This window comes from Pantherophis guttatus, chromosome 2, assembly GCF_059756535.1.
Source record: "Pantherophis guttatus breed Tessera chromosome 2, ASM5975653v1, whole genome shotgun sequence".
Taxonomy (NCBI): domain Eukaryota; kingdom Metazoa; phylum Chordata; class Lepidosauria; order Squamata; family Colubridae; genus Pantherophis; species Pantherophis guttatus.
Window position 1 is genome coordinate 261,368,358 of NC_142064.1, and position 19,450 is coordinate 261,387,807.

Below are 19,450 nucleotides of genomic sequence, written 5' to 3' on the forward strand. Positions count from 1 at the left end.
ATGCACAAAGTTATCAGGGAACAAAGAAAAAAAGGAAGAGAAAAAAGAACAAAACTATCTATCTTATATGTTGACAGATCCATAGATAAAGTCCTACATAACTCTTTTAATGAAGGTACATTATTTACTTACAAGCATCCATAATTATCTTGACGCAAAACCCTGGAGCGTTCAGAGGTTGAGAGAAAAGGGCAATTATCTGTTTTGGGGCTTGCCCACGGAAACACAATGAGAGCTATACTTTGATCTGTGTGGTTAGCTGCTCCTTTGTATTCAGCTCTGGTCTCAGCAAAATAATGTAGCACTTGGGGGAAAAGATGCAGCCCAGCAACCCAGCACTGGAGGCTAAAATGGAGAAGATCTGCACGGCCACCATGTATTGGCCCTTGGTGCTCAGGTAGGTGGGCACAAAGGAAACCCAAACGCTGCAGAAAACCAGCATGCTGAAGGTGATCATCTTGGCTTCGTTGAAGGCCCCAGGCAGCCTTCTGGCCAGGAAAGCTACTGTGAAGCAGACGACAGCCAGGAAGCCCATATAGCTAAGGGCACAGTAAAACATGACAGCAGGTCCTTCATTGCACTGCAGGACAATCTCTTCAGGATGGGAATGTTTATCTGTGTCAGGGAAGGGAGGAAAGATTCCCAGCCAGATGGAGCAAATAAGAACTTGTACTGTAGAGCAAGCAAGAACAAGAGCATTAGTTAAAGCCTTCCCAAGCCACCTCCTCATTCTGTTCCCTGGCTTTGTTGCCAAGAAAGCCAGCACCACTGTGATGGTTTTGGCCAAGAGAGAGGAGACGGCCACTGAGAAAATGATAATAAAGGCTGTTTGTCGGAGAAGGCAGGTAGATTTCCTTGGCCTGCCAATGAAGAGGAAGCTGGTGAGAAATGAAAGGAGGAGTGCGGTAAGGAGAATGTAGGAAAGATCCCGATTGTTGGCTTTAACTATTGGAGTTTCATGATATTTTATGAAAATTGCTAATACAAAGGTTGTGATGAATGACAAAAATAGAGCAAAGGAAGCCAGGATGATCCCCAAATATTCTTTATATGACAAGAAGGTTATATATTTTGGAAGACAGCGATTTTGGTGTTCATTTGGATGCTGATCTTCGAAACATCTGGTGCAATGGACTGCATCTGCAGAGAAAAGGAATATCTCCTTTATTCATCATTATTAAAATAATAATTTTATTAATAATTGCAATCTAAGCAATATAAACCATAAACCAATATAAACCAATACAAACTAAAAAAAAGCATAAAAATAAAAGGTGCAGAAAAAAAGAGCAATTTGACAATTATAGGCAGAATGAAACCCTTGTTAATAGACAGGCTCTCCAATAATTGCTCTCTGGACAAAGATAGGAGATCATCCACAAGTGCTCCAGACAATTGCTTCTCTTAAGGAAAATGAAAGAAATCCCTTATAATCCCTTATAATATATAAAAAAAACTTGAAATATGTTTTCGGAATTAATTATAAAGAATCCTTCCTGTGGGAAAATGCTTTTGTTTGATCTCTTTTTTAAAAAAAAAAAAACCTATATATTACTAAAACCCTGATTCACATTACGTTTAATTAGGCAAAATGGTTCAGCATAGGGCAAAACATTTTCAACCAAGATAACTCAGATGGACTAAATGTCTATGGAAATTCGCAGTCATACAATTCATGGTTGTCCCAAAGGTGCTTTTTTCAAGAGGCAACTGGACTTTTTGGTTTTTCTTTGAAGACGTTTTGCTTCTCATCGAAGAAGCTTCTTCAGTTCTGACTGGATGGTGGGGAATGGAAGGATTTATACTCCTTGCAGATAACTGGTAATTTAAAGAGGCCATCTATGTTAGAACTGAACAGCCCTCTCTCAACAAAGGGGGAGGGATATGATGTCATCTATCTCCAATCTACAACACAGTCCTTTCAACAGTTCCAAGAAGGCTCCACACCAATTTGCACCACTCAGGTGATCCTGATGACACCGATAAACCTCCAGGTGACCTGAATGAATGCAAATGACCAACTGTTGCAAGGAGTATACCCTCAGCATTCTCTAGTCCAGGGGTCAGCAACCTGCAGCTCTGGAGCCACATGTGGCTCTTTTACCCCTCTGCTGTGGCTCCCTGTTTCTCAAAATATGTACCACAACTGCCAATGTGCAAACTCTCTGGCACACAATTTATTGAACTTTTCAACCCCCGGTAGGCCAACAATGGATAAATCCAAGAAAATAAAAGTTTCAGAAGAAAACAGAACATTTAATTCAACTACATATGCTAGTTTTGCGGCTGCTGAAGAAATAGGCACGGGAAGGGTTTTGTGGCTCCCAGTGTTTTCTTTTCTGTGGGAAATGGGTCCAAATGGCTCTTTGAGTGTTTAAGGTTGCAGACCCCTACCCTAGTCAATTGCCAACTTGAAAAAAGACTGCTTTAATGAGTTGGAGGCAAGTGCTGCATTTATCTTTCATTCTTTCTCTTTGAAACGGTTGAAAAGTCCTAACAGTGTCAAAAGTATTTTTGGGGTCCCAATCACCAGGGTTGCACAAGAACAAATTAGAATGACATCAAGACAAGATGGTTGAAGAGAAAAATGTTTATTTAGAGAGCATTATGAGCTACGGTGGTGCACTGGTTAGAGTGCAGTATTGCAGGCTACTTCTGCTGACTGCTGGCTGCCTGCAATTTGGCAATTCAAATCTCACCAGGCTCAAGGTTGACTCAGCCTTCCATCCTTCTGAGGTGGGTAAAATGAGGACCCAGATTGTTGGGGGGGGGGGGCAATATGCTGACTCTGTAAACTGCTTAGAGAGGGCTGTAAAGCACTGTGAAGCGGTATATAAGTCTAAGTGCTGCTGCTATTGCTATTAAAAAACGTAATTGGATTGTAAAATATTTTCTCTATTAAAAATGCTTTTCACAATAGGTTTAACATTCCTGTTCTAGCTAAGGAGCAAAGGTTGCATGTAGATTGCTGAAACACGGCATCATAACACAAAGCCCGGGATCATTACTCCACTTCCTTTATTATTGTTTATATTAAGCAGCAAATTGTGAATTTTAAAAATGAAATAAATATGGGATGCATACTTAAAAATACCACTGAGCACATTCAAATGTTTGCAATTTTGTGCAAGAAAATTGTTTCCTTTCAGGAACCACTCACCTTTCTGTGTGGAGATGGTCCCCTTCGCACAAGGAACACAATCATAGCAGCAAACTGGCTGTCCTCTCTGGACCACCTTGAGGAAACCAGCATGGCAGCTTTCCACACATCTGGAAGAAGGCAGAGTCTAAACAGGCAATCAGGGAAAATACATTCATTTATTTGTCTATGGAGATTTTCAGTCATCCAGGTCATGGTTGTCCCAAAGGTGCTTTTTCAAGAGACAACTGGACTTCCTTTTTTTTTCCTTTGAAGATATTTCGCTTCTCATCCAAGAAGCATCTTCAGTTCTGACTGAATGGTGGGAAATGAAAGGATTTATATTCCTTGAAGTCATCTGGTTGTTAGCACTCTTTCTGAGAGTCATTAAGGCCATTTGGAGGTTTATCTCCAAATGGCCTCAACTACTCTCAGAAAGAGTGCTAACAACCAGATGACTTCAAGGAACATAAATCCTTCCATTCCCCTCCATTCAGTCAGAACTGAAGCTTCTTGGATGAGAAGCAAAATGTCCATTTATTTATTTAATACATTTATATAACTGTCCATCTTTCAACCAACTCTGAGCAGCTCTCAATCAAAAATTAAGAGACCCATAACATCATTGCTATCAACCTGCCTTCCATTGAGGACCTGTATACTGCACGAGTCAAAAAGAGGGCTGTAAAAATATTTACAGACCCCTCGCATCCTGGACATAAATTGTTTCAACTCCTACCCTCAAAACGACACTATACAGCACTGCACACCAGAACAACTAGACACAAGAACAGGTTTTTTTCCTGAATGCCATCACTTTGCTAAACAAATAATTCCCTCAACACTGTCAAACTATTCACTAAGTCTGCATTACTATTAATCTTCTCATCATTCCTATCACCCATCTCCTCCCACTTATGACTGCATGACTGTAACCTTGTTGCTGGTATCCTTACCATTTATATTGATATTGTTTCCTAGTATGATTTGATTGCTTATTTGTACCCTATGACTATCATTAAGTGTTGTACCTTATGATTCTTAACAAATGTATCTTCTCTTTTTATGTACACTGAGAGCATATGCACCAAAGACAATTCCTTGTGTGTCCAATCACACTTGGCCAATAAAGAATTCTATTCTATTCTATTTTAAAACTTAAAACTCAAATGATTAAAATATTAAAACTTTAAAAAACAACAAAAACCAGGCCCCAGTCCTTTCTAATATGCAATTTTGTAGTAATCTGACAGTGCTTGGAGGAAAAGCCAACCCCTCAGAGCCCTATGGAAGGCTGAAAGGGATGCCTGCTGAACTTCAATTTTAAAAAAATTCCAATGGGCAGAGGCTGACACAAAAAAAGACATGCTTCCTGGCTCTCATCAGATGACAATAGCCTCAAAAAATTAGTTACAAACTCATAAATGTTCCTCTCTACAGAAATATTTAGTAACAAGTGAAATATTTACAGGCTCTGAAGAAAAATCAGAGTGCCTGGTTACCTAATGTAACGGCCTGCAAACTTGGCAGCTTTAAGAGTTGTGAATTTCAACTCCCAGAGTTCCCCTCCCCCTCAGTATAGCTAGCTGAGGAATTCTGGGAATTGAAGTCTACAACTCTTTAAAACTGCCAAATTTGGAGAATTCTGATCTAATGGAAAGCAGAGGCAGAGATGGAAATTACCAGTGGTGGGATTCTGCCGGTTCTAGCCGGTTCGGCCGAACCGGTTGTTAAATTGCTGGTTCGCCCCGCCCCTTGCCAATAAATAGTGGGGACAGGGCGGGGCGAGGGCCGGGCGAGCCAGTAATTTAACAAATGGTTCGGTGTTTTTTTTGTAATTTATTGGCCTCGCAGCACACTGAACCGTTTGTTAAATTGCTGGCTTGCCCGCCCCTCGCCCCGCCCCATTTCCCATCTGCGCTGCGTCAGCCTACCCTAGCCCAGGGCTGGGCAATTGTGGTTCTTTTACAACGTTTGGACTTCAACTCCCGCCGAGCCCATTCTGGGGAATTGTGGAGAATTCTGGGAGTTGAAGTCCACAAGTCTTAAAGCTGCCAAGGTGGGAGACATCAAGCATGAAGCTGGCCAAGTATCCTCCTTGAGAGACAACAGTTGAACATCAGGAGGGCTGTTAGAGGTTAGGGCTACATTTGGAAATTTTCGCATTTTTGCAGGTGGTGCATTACGATCTGGTGTCTGCAATGGAGAGCAAAATCCGGCTTCTTCTCTCCGCTGTAAGGGCGGCATCAGGATTCCACCTTGGTATATTTGCAGCACAAGGCAGCCCTCATCTCCTGTCGCTTGGGACTCGGAGTGGTAAACAGCGTCTGGTTTGGGGAGCAGCCGGATTTTGCTCTCCATTGCTCTCTCGGCCCCCTGCAAGCTCTCATCTCTCGAGGAACGCTCCCTGAAATGGCGCAAGAAACTTTGGTTGGGCTTCTCGTACTACTCTGCTTAGTACGGCTTTTGCCCCCCCCCCCGCCCAAGCGGTGTTCTATTTTATACAAAGTCAGCTTATTTCCCCCACAAACCAGGTCCTCATTTTACTTACCTCGAAAGGATGGAAGGCTGAGTCAACCTTGAGCCTTGGCGAGATTCGAACCCTGCAGTAATTGCAGGCAGCTGGTCTTAATAACCAGCTTAATAACAGGATGCCTTAAACCCCTGTACTACCAAGGCTCTTCAAAGAAAAACCAGAAAGTCCAGTTGACTGTTGAAAAAAGCACCTTTGGGACAACCATGACCTGGATGACTGAGAATCTCTCTAGATATTTTTCAAAAGCTTGTTTTCCCAGATAGTTTGCATTGACAATATACTGTATTTTAGCAGGTAGGGGAATACAAGATTGAGATGACTGTTCCATTTAGCAACTGTTCCAAGTGAACATGGTGCTGAGAAAGTACATTTATGACCTATGCTTGCATTTACAACCATTGCAATGTCCTATAGTCATGTGGTGGCCTTTTGCAAGTTTCACAGCCAGTTTCCATTTCTGCTTAACCATCAGTGTTATTGGTCCCAATTATAATCGCTTAATGAGGACTACTTCATCACATCCTCAAGCCCCCACAGCTTCAACCTTAAATTGTCTACCGTGGACCTCACCCCATTCCTAAGAAGTCCATAAAGGTGGCGTGCATAAGTGCACCAGCGTGCCTACCGTCCCTGTCCTACCGTCCCCATTTATTTGTACCCATTTCGTGTGTTCATGTCCATGTTTATACTTAGACCTGTTATTTTGTACATGTTTGACAAACTAAATAAATAAAATAAATACCTATAGCTGATCTTCATTGCTCTTCTCTTACAATTGTTATCTTTCTAGTTCTCATTTTTTTTCCTTTTTTTTTTAAATTTGATTTATATGCCACCCTTCTCGGGAGACTCAGGGCGGCTTACAATGTGTTAAGCAATAGCCTTCATACTTTTGTATATTTATACAAAGTCAACTTATTGCCCCCACAAACTGGGTCCTCATTTAACCTACCTTAGAAAGGATGGAAGGCTGAGTCAACCTTGAGCCTGGTAAGATTCGAACCTGCAGTAATTGCAGGCAGCTGTGTTAATAACAGGGTGCTTTAGACCACTGTACTACCAAGGCTCTTTCTTTGTATAATACTTATTTATTTATTTATTAGTTTGATTTATATGCCGCCCTTCTCCAGAGACTCAGGGCGGCTTGCAATGCTTTTAAGCAATAGCCTTCATTCTTTTGTATATACCTGCTTAGTACGGCTTTTGCCCCCCCCCCCCCCCCCCGCCCAAGCGGTGTTCTATTTTATACAAAGTCAGCTTATTTCCCCCACAAACCAGGTCCTCATTTTACCTACCTCGAAAGGATGGAAGGCTGAGTCAACCTTGAGCCTGGTGAGATTTGAACTCGCAGTAATTGCAGGCAGCTGGCAGCTAAATACTACTTTAACAGTAGTTTAGTCCACTGTACCACCAGGCTCCTATACTGTTAATTGACTGCTGATATTTGTTTATTTATAATTAATATTTCTTAAGTGCCCATCATTTTTACATGCATAAATGCTGTGCAGAGAGCTATTCATGGTCAGTAGTTTTACAATATTAATGATAAATAAATAAATGCATAAATCAATCAATACTTCTAGAAACATGTTTTACTTTCCCAGTTCAAATGTTGGAAACTGCCTTATTCATGAAATACAATGCATTGTATGGTACCTGAAATGGCCAACTGGACAGCAAACCTGAGAAGAGATCAGAAGATCTAGAGAACTTTGGAGAGAGTCTTACAGTAATTATATGGTAGGGTGTTGTAGCGCGGGAATAACGAGAGGCACAAGCAAGCAAGTGACAACAGCTGTTTAATATAGAGTGAGACTTCAGCAAAAACTCTCAGGCAGCAGCCCTCCTTATATACACTCCAGGAGTAACTGTCAGCCAATCAGCAACACTTAAATATTTGAAACTCCCGCTTAAATACATAACAGTAGGAGAAAGCAAAGCACATGGAATGACTTCTCTTCCCACCTGGTTGAGCCATTTGAGCCACACCATGGCCTCCTCATCAATGTTGAATTGGGGCTCTGAGGAACCCTGCCTTTCTATGCTTCCAAATTGTACATTGACAATAGAACCATTCAGAAATTTCACCCAATTCACAATGTCCAGATCAGCTGTTAATTCACCATTCTCATCCAGATACACTCCATCCGTGGAAGTGTTGTAAAAATGAAAATCTTGCAAGAAAGGGTGCAGCTGGAAAAGCAAAGCAAAGATTTGTGTTTAGTAAAGATGGACAATGAATTTCTGTCAAGCAGTCCCATAAACCCCAAAATAGCTTTTTATTTATGTTATTTATAGATGATAGGAAGTACAGGAAGTCCTTACATAATGACTACAGTTGGGGCTCGAATCTCGGTTGTTGAGGGAAGTGGTCATTAAGTGAGATGCTATGTGACTGTTATGCTCAACAACCATGATCCTACCACTTCCAGTTGGAGCTGTTAAGCACTCTCATGGGCCATTAAGTGAACAGAATATCAGGTAATGAGTGTAGATGTCCTGGCATGGAGCAAAAGAATTGTCTTGATTTTGGCAACTGAAATCCTTCAGCAGGGAGCTCTTTTAGCCAATCACCAGAGATGAAATGGAGTCCTCTTAGCAGCTGACAGCAGCTTGCAACTTTGTCTCCTGGCTTCCCCACTGACATTTTGGGATAGTTGGTAGAGAAATTTGCAAATGGGAATCACGTGATCTTGGGGTGCTATCAGCGTTCCAAGTAATGCACCCATAGAAAGCAGAACTCCGAGGCAGGTAGATTCCTCAAAGGACAGTTTATTGAATACATCATATTGGCACAACTGGTGAAAACTGACTCAGAAAGTTCCTGCAGTTTTCACCTGATTAAAAAGTAAACATTCCCCTTTCTCTCAAGTCATTGGTCACATTGTCCAATAGTGGTGCTGGCCGGTTGCTTACTTACTCCACTCCTCATCTCTCCAGTCACCTTTTGGAATGTCCTTGGTTCCCACAGGAAAACTTTTTTGCCTTGACTACAAACACCCAGCTATCTATTTCCTCCCTCCCTATCCCTTCTCCTTCCTTGTGGCAACCCTGAAGCTTCAAAGATGGCCTCAACCATGTTTTGCTTCAGGGTTGACAGATGCTTGGCAACAGGTTGTAAGTACAAATTGGTTGCCAAGCACCCAGATCTGTGACCATGTGGGGTGCAAAAGTTTGTGACAGTGGGAAGTGCTTCATGGGACATAAAACATCCTTGCTGAGGTCATCATTAATTTGAACCATCGTTAAGTGAGGACCAGCTATATGTATATTTGAGGAGTCCTTAATGCTCTTTGATCTTGGTTGTTTGCTTGCAGATATTTCATTACCCAACTAGGTAACATGAAGATGAAGTTTCTTGCAGATGTTTCATTACTCATAAACAATATCACCATGTTACCTAGCAGGGTAGAGAAATGTCTTCATGCATATAACCAAGTTCAGAGAGTACCAAAGACTCCATAGTTCCAACCTTGCACTATACAAATTCTCTTATATATTTTGGACTTTCCTATATTACAAAATCAATGGCCTCTCTGGTATGAAATTGAATCTATAGGCTTTCCCCGACAAATTAAAAAAAAATGATCTCTCTCACCCTCTCTCTTGAGAGAGTAAATGCTAGTCCCTCACCCAAAATGTGTTGGGGCACAATGAACTCATTCTTACATTCCTCCCAATTTCTGAACTCAATTCTAAATTCCTTTCTGTCAGGTGTGCCTCCTTTGAATACTCAAGAAAGAAAACCCCCGACTCCATTTTAATAGAGAAACGTACTTTTACTAAGTATGAACTGAATGCAACCATAGAAAAGCAAGGTCTGAGGCAATAGGCATGAAAATTACATATAGAAAGCATCCCCCAAACCCTTCCCCCAACCGTCCAGCCCAGATTATCCAATCCACATTCCCCCCAGGGGTCATGTGGGGTGCAGCGTCTGATGGTGCCATACTCCTGCTATGCCACGACGGTTGACCTTGAGTAGTTACCAGCTTCAAAGAAAACACTGAAGAAAACTTTCTCTTCTCTTCTCTTCTCCACCAGCTCACTTCCCCCTCCCAGACATTCCAACAGCTCCCCCCCACCCCCCATTACAATGGCAGCCGAGCAAGCAAGCAATGAAAAAGCGGAGGTCAACACTTTCTTAAATCATATTCTTCCAGATAGAGAGGGTGGTTAACCTTCTGGCCTTTAAGAAGTCACTTCAGATTGTCTAAACTCACAAGGCAAATGAATGCTAATAATAGTAGACATGACTTAAGACATAATTTTTATTTAGGGTAATAAATGTATGTCTATGATCTGTCATGGAAATTTAAATATAATTATCTGGAAAACTCTAAATTGCCATAAGCCCTATGTGGTAGATTGAATTTAGAGAAGTCAATAAATAAATCTCCTCCCCATTAGAAAAAAAAAAAACACTTTCTAGGTTTCTGAAGATTCTCGAATTGCTTTTGTATTGCACATATTGAGTGGTAATCAGAGTGGCATTCACCAGGTTCTGACCGGTTCTGGGGAACCGGTAGTGGAAATTTTGAGTAGTTCGGAGAACTGGCAAATGCCACCTCTGGCTGGCCCCGCCCACGATCTATTCGCTGCCTCCCAAGTCTCTGCTGATCGAGTCTCAGCTGATTGGCTGGGTCTTTTGTCTTTTGTTGCCCTGCACAGGAGAATGGAGCTGGAAAGCAGGTTAGTGGGGTGGGGAGGGAATGGGGATTTTGCAGTATCCTTCCTCTGGAGTGGGGTGGGAATGGAGATTTTACAGTAGCCTTCCTCCAGGAGTGGGGAGGGAATGGGGATTTTGCAGTATCCTTCCTCTGGAGTGGGGTGGGAATGGAGATTTTACAGTAGCCTTCCTCCAGGAGTGGGGAGGGAATGGGGATTTTGCAGTATCCTTCCGCTGCCATGCCCACCAGGCCACGCCCCACCAGGCCACGCCCACCAGGCCACACCCACAGAACTGGTAGTAGAAAAATTTGAATCCCACCACTGGTAGTAATACCTATGATTCGGAAGGGAATAGCTGCCACGGTTGCAGAATTTGCAATACTGATGTCCCTCCACCACCTTTCACCTTCCTCCTCTTGAGTCGGGAAGAATAAGCTACATCTAAGGCCCGTGCCAGGGCCCAGACATTGTGGTAAACACGAGAGGTATCTAGAGACACAGTTTTTTCAATCTCTTCTTGGGGCAGGGACCCCACTGTCTTGTTTTCAGTGCATCTTGTCCAGCCTTTCACTGATGGAACAGCCTTGAAGTATGAGCAAGGAAATGCTATATATGCAAAATGATATAGAGAACTGAAAAAAGGGAAGAAATCATATTTTATCTTTTTCTTTTTCTGGGTGAGGAAAGAAAAGAAACCATGAATGTTTTTATAGGATATGACATTGTATTTCAAATCAAATGTGAGGTCCCACAAAGCTGTGGTGACAATAATTGTCCCTGTGGAGATTGTCGACTCTGTAACATGTGATTCTATGTACAATTTTGAGCTTTTAATTATATTCGTTAATGCCCATAACCCAGTCATAAAGAGTCCAGGGTCTGAAAAATAAATAAATACATTCACTTTTTTCCACTTCCATATTGAGACAATATCAATGTTCACATTCATATTCACATTATCTGTATTCATCCCTGAAAAGGTTTGTGAGAAAACAACACAAATCCCGTTCTTGGACAGCATCGGCACCAAGGTTGCTATGAAACGCTCCCCATTGTCAGTGTCTGTTGCAAAGAGACCAACCGATGTCCATTGGAAATGCAGGAGTAATTTGAGGATCCCCAAATACTGGACCCCTTCTTTGGGAACCATGGTGTAGAAAAAGGGGAACTGTGTTTTAGCACTCCAAATATGTGTAACAAAAGAGTAACTGACCTGTTAAAGAGAAGAAGGAATTGGTGATTGTAGCTTCAGGACAGGCTTTCCTAGTGTTTTATTTCCAATCTCCAGTTACATTGAATGCTATTTTAGATTTTCTCATCTAGTCTCTTCAACATAGGTCCCTCTATTTATATTTAGGGTTGATACCATTGTTTTTAAGATGCTTTACTTCTAAGATCATCTGGCAATTACCTAAGCACTTGATCCTTGGATATTCTAGCATGCTATCCTTATAGCATATTTTTCTGAATCCTCTATTACTCTACTGTGACCACCAGCTTTCCTATAGCACTAGCGATAGTGCCTAAACTTACATACCGCCCCATAGTGCTTTACCATACTCTCTAAGCAGTTTATAATGTCAGCATATTGTCCCCAATAATCTAAGTTCTCATTTAACTAACTAAAGCATAGCAATAGCAATAGCACTAGCACTAGCTTAATAGTGCTTTTACAGCCTGCTCTAAGCGGTGTTATCCAAGATAATGAATTCCTTCTTTAGGCACCATGGTGTAGAAAAAGGGGAACTGTGTTTTATCACTCAGAACATGGAAAACAAAAGAATAACTGACCTGGTAAAGAGAAGAAGAAGGAATTGGTGACAGGTTCAGTTTCAGGAGTCAGCTAGTGTTTTGCTTCCAAATTCCTGTTATACTGAATGTTATTTTTGATGGTCTAAAGCAGGGATGTCAAACTCGATTTCATTGAGGGCCACATCAAGGTTGTGTTTGACCTTGATGGTCAGGGGACTGGGCGGGTGTGGCTAGAGTGGGAGTGGCCATCTTGACGTCACTCATGTTGGGGGCTCCTGTTGTGGCCCAAGTACTCTGCCAGCAAAAGTTGAGCTCAGGAGGGCCACACGTGCTCCATTTTGGCTGCCAGAAGCACTGCAGGCCGATCCTTCACTGTTTCCAGGGTGATCCCATTGGCCAGATCTAAATACCCCATGGGCCAGATACGATCTGCGGGCCTTGAGTTTGACACCCCTGGTGTAAAGTATTTTGCTCACACAGTTTGTCCTATTTATATTAATGGCTATTATTGCTTTCAAGCCACTTGGTGCCTAAAAACCTCTGCAATTATTCAAGCGTTTGAGGAATGTGAACCTTTGAGGTCCTATAGTGCTCTCCTTATGCTATATTTTGCTGGATCCTCCATTAATGAGATCACCAGATTAAAAGTTTATGTATCTGTCATATCATTTTAGAACAGAATAGAATAAAAACTTTATTGTCACTTTAAATGTATACTAATCAGCATACATTAAAAACGATATTTCGTTCCATCCAGCTCTCAAAAGATAATCATTATGCATATACCCATACACACACATATGTATGACACAGAGAAACATCACAGTCTAGTTCTAATACATACATATATATGATGAAAAAATCCAAGAATCCTGCGAGTTTACAAGACGGATGGCATAAGGAACAAAGCTGTTACAGAATCTGGTAGTCCTCCTAAAAATACTTCGAAACCTCCTCCCAGAGGGGAGCAACAGAAACAGACCCTAAAGTGCGTGTGTGGGGTCTCTAACAATACTTGAAACTCTAAACACATAGCGCTTATAAGCAGTGTCCTAATAATGGGAAGCGAGCTTCCTATAATCTTCTCACTGTCCTTACTGCTCCTTATCTTCCTACATATCTAAAGCTTGCTTTGAATTTATAGGCGTTTCCTGTGATTTTATTCAGCTCCAATCTAGGAGCCCTCAAGCAGTCGCATTCACGACAAACCATTTTATACCAAATTTCTTATATTTCTTTATCAGCGAAAAATAAATTAATATATATATACCAAATTTATATAAAAATGGTTTGTCGCTGAAAGGCGAAAGGGAAGCGGGATACTCCCTCTCACATGTTGGAAGGCAGCATTTTAGGACTACACTCTTTATACTTTATATAAATGACCTCTGTGATCATATTATAAGCAACTGAGTTCTCTTTGCGGATGATGTAAGACTATTCAACACCACTGACAATGCTGCTACTCTACAAAAAGACCATGACTGGTCTTTGAATGGTCAAACAATTGGCAACTCCAAATCTCAACCAACAAATGCTCTGTCTTACACATTGGCAAAACAAAATTAGAACACAAAATAAAAGCTGGATGGATACGACCTAACAGACAACCCTCACTCTGTCAAAGACCTTGGAGTACTCATCTCAAATGATTAAGTGCCAGAGCTCACTGTAACAGCATTGCTAAAAAAAGCATTAAGAGTTGTTAACCTAATCTTGCGTAGCTTCTTCTCCAGTAATATTGAACTACAAACTAGGGCATACAAAACTTTTGCCAGACCAATTCTTGAATACAGCCCATCTGTCTGGAACCCGCACTGCATATTGGACATTAATACAATCAAACGAGTCCAGAGATATTTCACAAGGAGAGCCCTCCACTCCTCTGTTCACAACAAAATACCTTATGCCACCAGACTCGAAATTTTGGGCTTAGAAAATTTAGAACTTCGCCGTCTTCAGTCTGAGCTAAGCATAGTACATAAAATCATCTGCTACAATGTTCTACCAGCCAATGAATATTTCAGCCTCAATCACAACAATACAATAGCACACAATAGATACAAATTCATGGTAAACCGATCCAAACTAGATTGCAGAAAATATGACTTCAGTAACAGAGTTGTCAATGCCTGGAATGCATTACCTGACTCTGTGGTTTCTTCCCCAAATCCCCAAAACTATAACCTTAGACTGTCTACTGTAGACATCACCCCATTCCTAAGAGGTCTGTAAGGGGCGTGCATAAACGCACCAGTGTGCCTACCATGCCTGTCCTAATGTTTTCTCTTATTCATATCCATTTCATGTATTTATAATTATGTTTACACTTGTATCTGCCATAAAACACATGCTTGACGAAATAAAATAAAATAAATAAATAAATAAATAATAAATAAACCGTACACTTACTTTGGACTACAAACAAAACATTAGGATTCTGCCCATTAATGCTGATTAGCCAGGTTCCAGATAATTAGATTCCCCCCCCCCCATTATAAATCTTATCAGTGAAATTAAGAAGAGACTTTCTCACCTGAGGGATTTTGTAGTTGGCTGACATGGATGAAATTAGGATGGAGATGTCCGTTTCTGTCCCTTCAATTATAGCTAAGAGGTTATTCTGTCTTGATCCACATTTGTAGTTTGGAACATCTGCCAGCCCAGGAGAGAGCAGATCTGCCAAAGCTTCCGATGTTGTTCTGGCATCAAAATAATTGTCATGAATGTTGTAGCCCAGGGTGAGGTTGGGTAAGATACGGGGATCCTGGTTGATCTCATGGACAGCAAACAAGAAGGACAGAATTTTCCAGCACTGAGAGGTTGCTCTCCTGAAAATAGACACACACACACACACACACACACACACACGATAAATCATATGATTTTCCATAGGGAAAGCTATGCCTTCAGTATTGGTTTTCTTGATTCTCTTGGTTTATCTAGAAAATAGACACATTTAATTTCTAGCAGAACCTAAAACTGATCTGCCTTTACCATCATGTAAGAGTTGGTGTAATTGGGACACGGTGGTTCAGTGGCTAAGACGCTGAGCTGGTCGATCAAAAGGTCGGCAGTTCAGCGGTTCGAATCCCTAGTGCCGCGTAACGGGGTGAGGTCCCGTTACTTGTCCCAGCTTCTGCCAACCTAGCAGTTCAAAAGTACATAAAAAAATGCAAGTAGAAAAATAGAGACCACCTTTGGTGGGAAGGTAACAGCGTTCCGTTCGCCTTTGGTGTTTAGTCATGCCGGCCACATGATCACAGAGATGTCGTTGGACAGTGCTGGCTCTTCGGCTTTGAAACGGAGATGAGCACTGCCCCCTAGAGTAAGGAACGACTAGCACATATGTGCGAGGGGAACCTTTACCTTTAATAGCTGGTGTGCGAGGGATTTGATTTGAAGTCTCTTGTAAACACCATTTTCTTTCTTACTCTGATCCAGCTACAATCTCTGTTTCCAGTGATCCAGACAAAAGGGATTGATGAAAAAGTGACAGCTGTTCCAAATTAGAGGATACCTAAAGCTTTTTGAATGAATAGCATGCAGGGTGGGAGATGCTCTCTTACCAGGAAACTTTGTCCGTTGGAGCCTCTTTGAAAGTGAATGGTAGAAAGGAAGTGGTTGTTGCAGAAGTGATTCCAGTAATCAGGTAGTCCCCAGGCTTGAAATAAGTCAATGGGTCGGACTCATCCCTTTCTAAAGTTAAGGAGCACTTGGCCCTTTGCATCCTGCAGGCTGCCTGGAGCAACAGAAGCATCAGGAGAAGGACCAGACCCATTTCCTAGGTGTCTTGCAGAGTCAGATGGCTCTCAGAGAATTGAAGGAGTGATTCAAGGAGGCAAAGGGCTCTTGGAATATCACAATTGCTTTTGTGGCTTTCCCAGCACAGAGAGAAGTCAGCTGAAAAGGCTCAAGCTTTACAGCACAGCATCACAACTTCTCAGTAAAGGGTGAGTAAAGGGTGCCCAAATGGTGATGAATGATATCTCCTCTATTTCTCTTGAAAGCATTGTTTATGTCAGCTCAACAGTGAACTTTGGAGAATTCCCTAGAGGTGTGATTGGGAGGTAGTCAACAAATCAATGTGATGTTGATAATTATAAAGAGAAGAAGCATCCCCTCTCTTCTGTCCTGTGATTTCATGAACAAGGGAGCAGGGAAGAAAAAATGTATTTGTGAGAACCTGGATACAGATCCAGACTGGTTAGAAGCTCTTTCCCCAGTGAAACAGTTTTGTAAGAACCATTGTGCATCCATCCTTCCATCCTTCCATCCTTCCATCCTTCCTTCCATCCATCCATCCATCCATCCATTTATAGTTTGCCTTTTTAAAACTGGCCTTAATATAGTTTCTCAAGACAGTAACTCAGAACTAGTAGGAGCAGGGGTGAAATGCTCCCAGTTCAGACCGGCTGGGGCAAGTAGGTAGCGATGATGGCTGGTGGTTCGGAGAACCGGTAGCAATGGCAACTCGAGGCTCCGCTCACCCGCCCAGTCATCATTACTTCCTGCTTTTACTTCCAGAGAACTGGTAGTAAAAAAATGCTTTAAAAGTTTAAAAAAAAAAAGTTCCAACAATCAGCTGAGCGATGCGCGATCGTGGGAACTTTTTTTTTTTACTTTTTAAGCATTTTTTCCCTACCAGTTCTGGAGAAACAAAGCGCTTGGCTGCTCCCCCTTTTCACTCACCCCGAGCTTCCTGCTGTGGATTTTCATGCCTTGCTTCACACACCCGGGATTGTTGCCCTCGTCTTCTTCTTCCTCCTCCTCTTCTCCAAGTGGAAAAACGCCAGGAGCAAGTGCAAAAAGAAGTGCTTGCTTGCTCCTGCCGTTTCTCCATTTGTAGGAAGCTTTCATACCTATGAAGGCAAGTCTGGCTTCCTGCGCTGCTCGCTAAAACCCTCACCAGTACTGATGTGTGCATGGGTTGTGCATATGTGTTTGTTTGCTTCTGGTCTTTCATAGCAGCCCATGTCTGATGTCTCATTCCCAGCCGGCTGAACTGGAGTTCGGGAATTCACCCCTTCTGGCCTTTCCCGGGCTGGGCTGGCTGAAGCTGCCCCCAGATCGCACTCCTTGGGCGGTGGGTCTGCTTGGGGGAGCTGCCTTGGGGGTTGTGCGGCATGACAGCTGATTTCCGCTGCTTTTAAAGGCCCCTGAGTGGATCTGGGCGCTGCCATTCCACGGAAGGGAAGGAAGGAAGGAAGGAAGGAAGGAAGGAAGGAAGGAAGGAAGGAAGGAAGGAAGGAAGGAAAGAAAGAAAGAAAGAAAGAAAGAAAGAAAGAAAGAAAGAAAGAAAGAAAGAAAGAAAGAAAGAAAGAAAGAAAGAAAGAAAGATACTTGGTAAAGGGGTGAGACAAGGCTGTCCACTTTCTCCACTCTTATTTATATTAGCCCTGGAGGTACTGCTAAGAAAAATTAGGCAAAATAAAGAGATACGGGGATTGGAAATTAGGAATGAAACCTTTAAGATTCAAGCTTTTGCCGACGATGTTGTGTTGATAATGGAGGATCCATCAATAACAGGGCCAAAAGTATTGAAAGAATTAGATGAATATGGGAAATTATCAGGATTTAAATTAAATATGACAAAAACCAAAATGTTAACAAAAAATATTCCAATAAGAGAACAGGAAATATTAGTAAATAATTTGGGTATCCAAATAGTTAAGAAGATCAAATACCTAGGGATTTGGATTACTGCCAGATGCTCAACCTTAAAGGAGGATAACTATACACCCTTACTGACAAAGATAAAGCAAGATTTGGAAAGGTGGGGGAAGTTGCAAATATCGTTCCTCGGTAGGATAGCCACTGTTAAGATAAGTGTTCTCCCCAAATTACTATACTTATTCCAAACTATTCCTGTTAGTATTGATAGAAAATACTTTTCGGACTTAAATGGGATAGTAAGGAAGTTTATCTGGGGTGGGAAGAAACCGAGAATTGCATTACGATCCTTGCAGGAAAAAAGGAACAGGGGCGGATTCGGACTCCCAGTTTGGGAACTATATCATAAAGCGGCCAATTTAGTATGGCTACAAGAGTGGGCCTTATTAAGAGACAAGAGAATTTTACAACTGGAAGGGCACGACCTATTGAGAGGCTGGCATGCCTACCTCTGGGACAAAGGAAAAGGGACAGGGATATGTTTCCATCAACATAAAATTAGAGATACATTATTGAAGACATGGAAAGAAATTAGGCATAAACATTACTTAAAATACCCAAAATGGATATCTACAATGGAGGCACTGACCCATCCAAATACGTTAGGTAGGGAGAAAATGGTCACCTATCAAGATATTTTAGATAATTGTGGTAACCTTATACCCAATGAGATATTAAAAGAGCAAGGGATCCATATTGATTAGTGGCCTTATTTACAAATTAAATCCCGATATAGTAAAGATAAACAAGACAAGGGAATAGAGATGGGGACAAACGGTTTGGATAAGGTATGGCTAGGTAGTGAGAACAAGCTATTAGCCAAATTATACTCCTACCTGCTCGAATACGACAGAGAAGGAGAAATACTAAAAGACCAAATGATCGCTTGGGGGGAAAACATCGAATCAAAGATAAATCTTGATGACTGGGAAGAAATATGGAATAGCAATCTTAAATTGACGAGAGCAACAACCTATAAGGAGAATCAGTATAAGATGCTATATAGATGGTACTTAGCACCATCTAGAATTGCTAAGATCTATCCAAATGCAAGCCCCAAGTGTTGGAAATGTGGCCACCACCAAGGTACCTTCTATCACATGTGGTGGATGTGTCCGGAAGCGAGGAAGTTTTGGAAAAAAATACAAAAACGGATTAAAGAAATATTACATGAGGATATTAATTTTCTGCCGGAAATCTATCTCCTGGGAGTCCTAAAATGAACATTTGGTAAGGACAAGAAATATTTGAATATTCATATTGTTACAGCTGCTAGACTCTCCTATGCTCGATATTGGAAAGAGAAAAGAGGACCAACTGAGGAACAGATAGTCAATAAAATACTTGACTGTGCAGAAATGTGCAGATTAACATATGTATTAAATGGAGGATTCAGAATTTTACACGATCTGGGATTTGTGGTATAGGTGGTTGGAAATTAAATGCAAAAGTTAATACTCATGAGGAATAATACACAACTATTAGTTAATCCTATATATTATTATATTTTAATTAAACAGTAATTAATTTTATATATAAGAATTTTTGTATAAACTGTATAATTAATTAGATAATTGATTAGATACCGCACTTGTAAATATACAATATGACTACACGTTGCCGAACCGTATAGTTTGAATTGTAATATATTCTTAATTCAATAAAATTTCATTAAAAAA

The 19,450-nt window shown here is 41.3% G+C and overlaps 1 protein-coding gene and 1 non-coding gene across 2 annotated transcripts; both read right to left on the reverse strand.

Annotated features, from left to right (window-relative positions):
- Positions 1 to 235: 235 nt before the first annotated feature.
- On the reverse strand, positions 236 to 16,958 carry LOC117667886 (vomeronasal type-2 receptor 26-like). The gene is made up of 4 exons (XM_087885227.1): positions 16,834 to 16,958; positions 14,635 to 14,929; positions 3,161 to 3,287; positions 236 to 1,140 (listed from the first exon to the last, which is right to left on the reverse strand). The coding sequence occupies exons 1-4, from the start codon at positions 16,956 to 16,958 to the stop codon at positions 236 to 238; spliced, it is 1,452 nt and encodes a 483-aa protein (XP_087741353.1).
- On the reverse strand, positions 4,514 to 4,633 carry LOC117667907 (U5 spliceosomal RNA). Its single transcript, XR_004592170.1, has one exon. It is a non-coding gene; the product is annotated as a U5 spliceosomal RNA (small nuclear RNA).
- Positions 16,959 to 19,450: the final 2,492 nt, after the last annotated feature.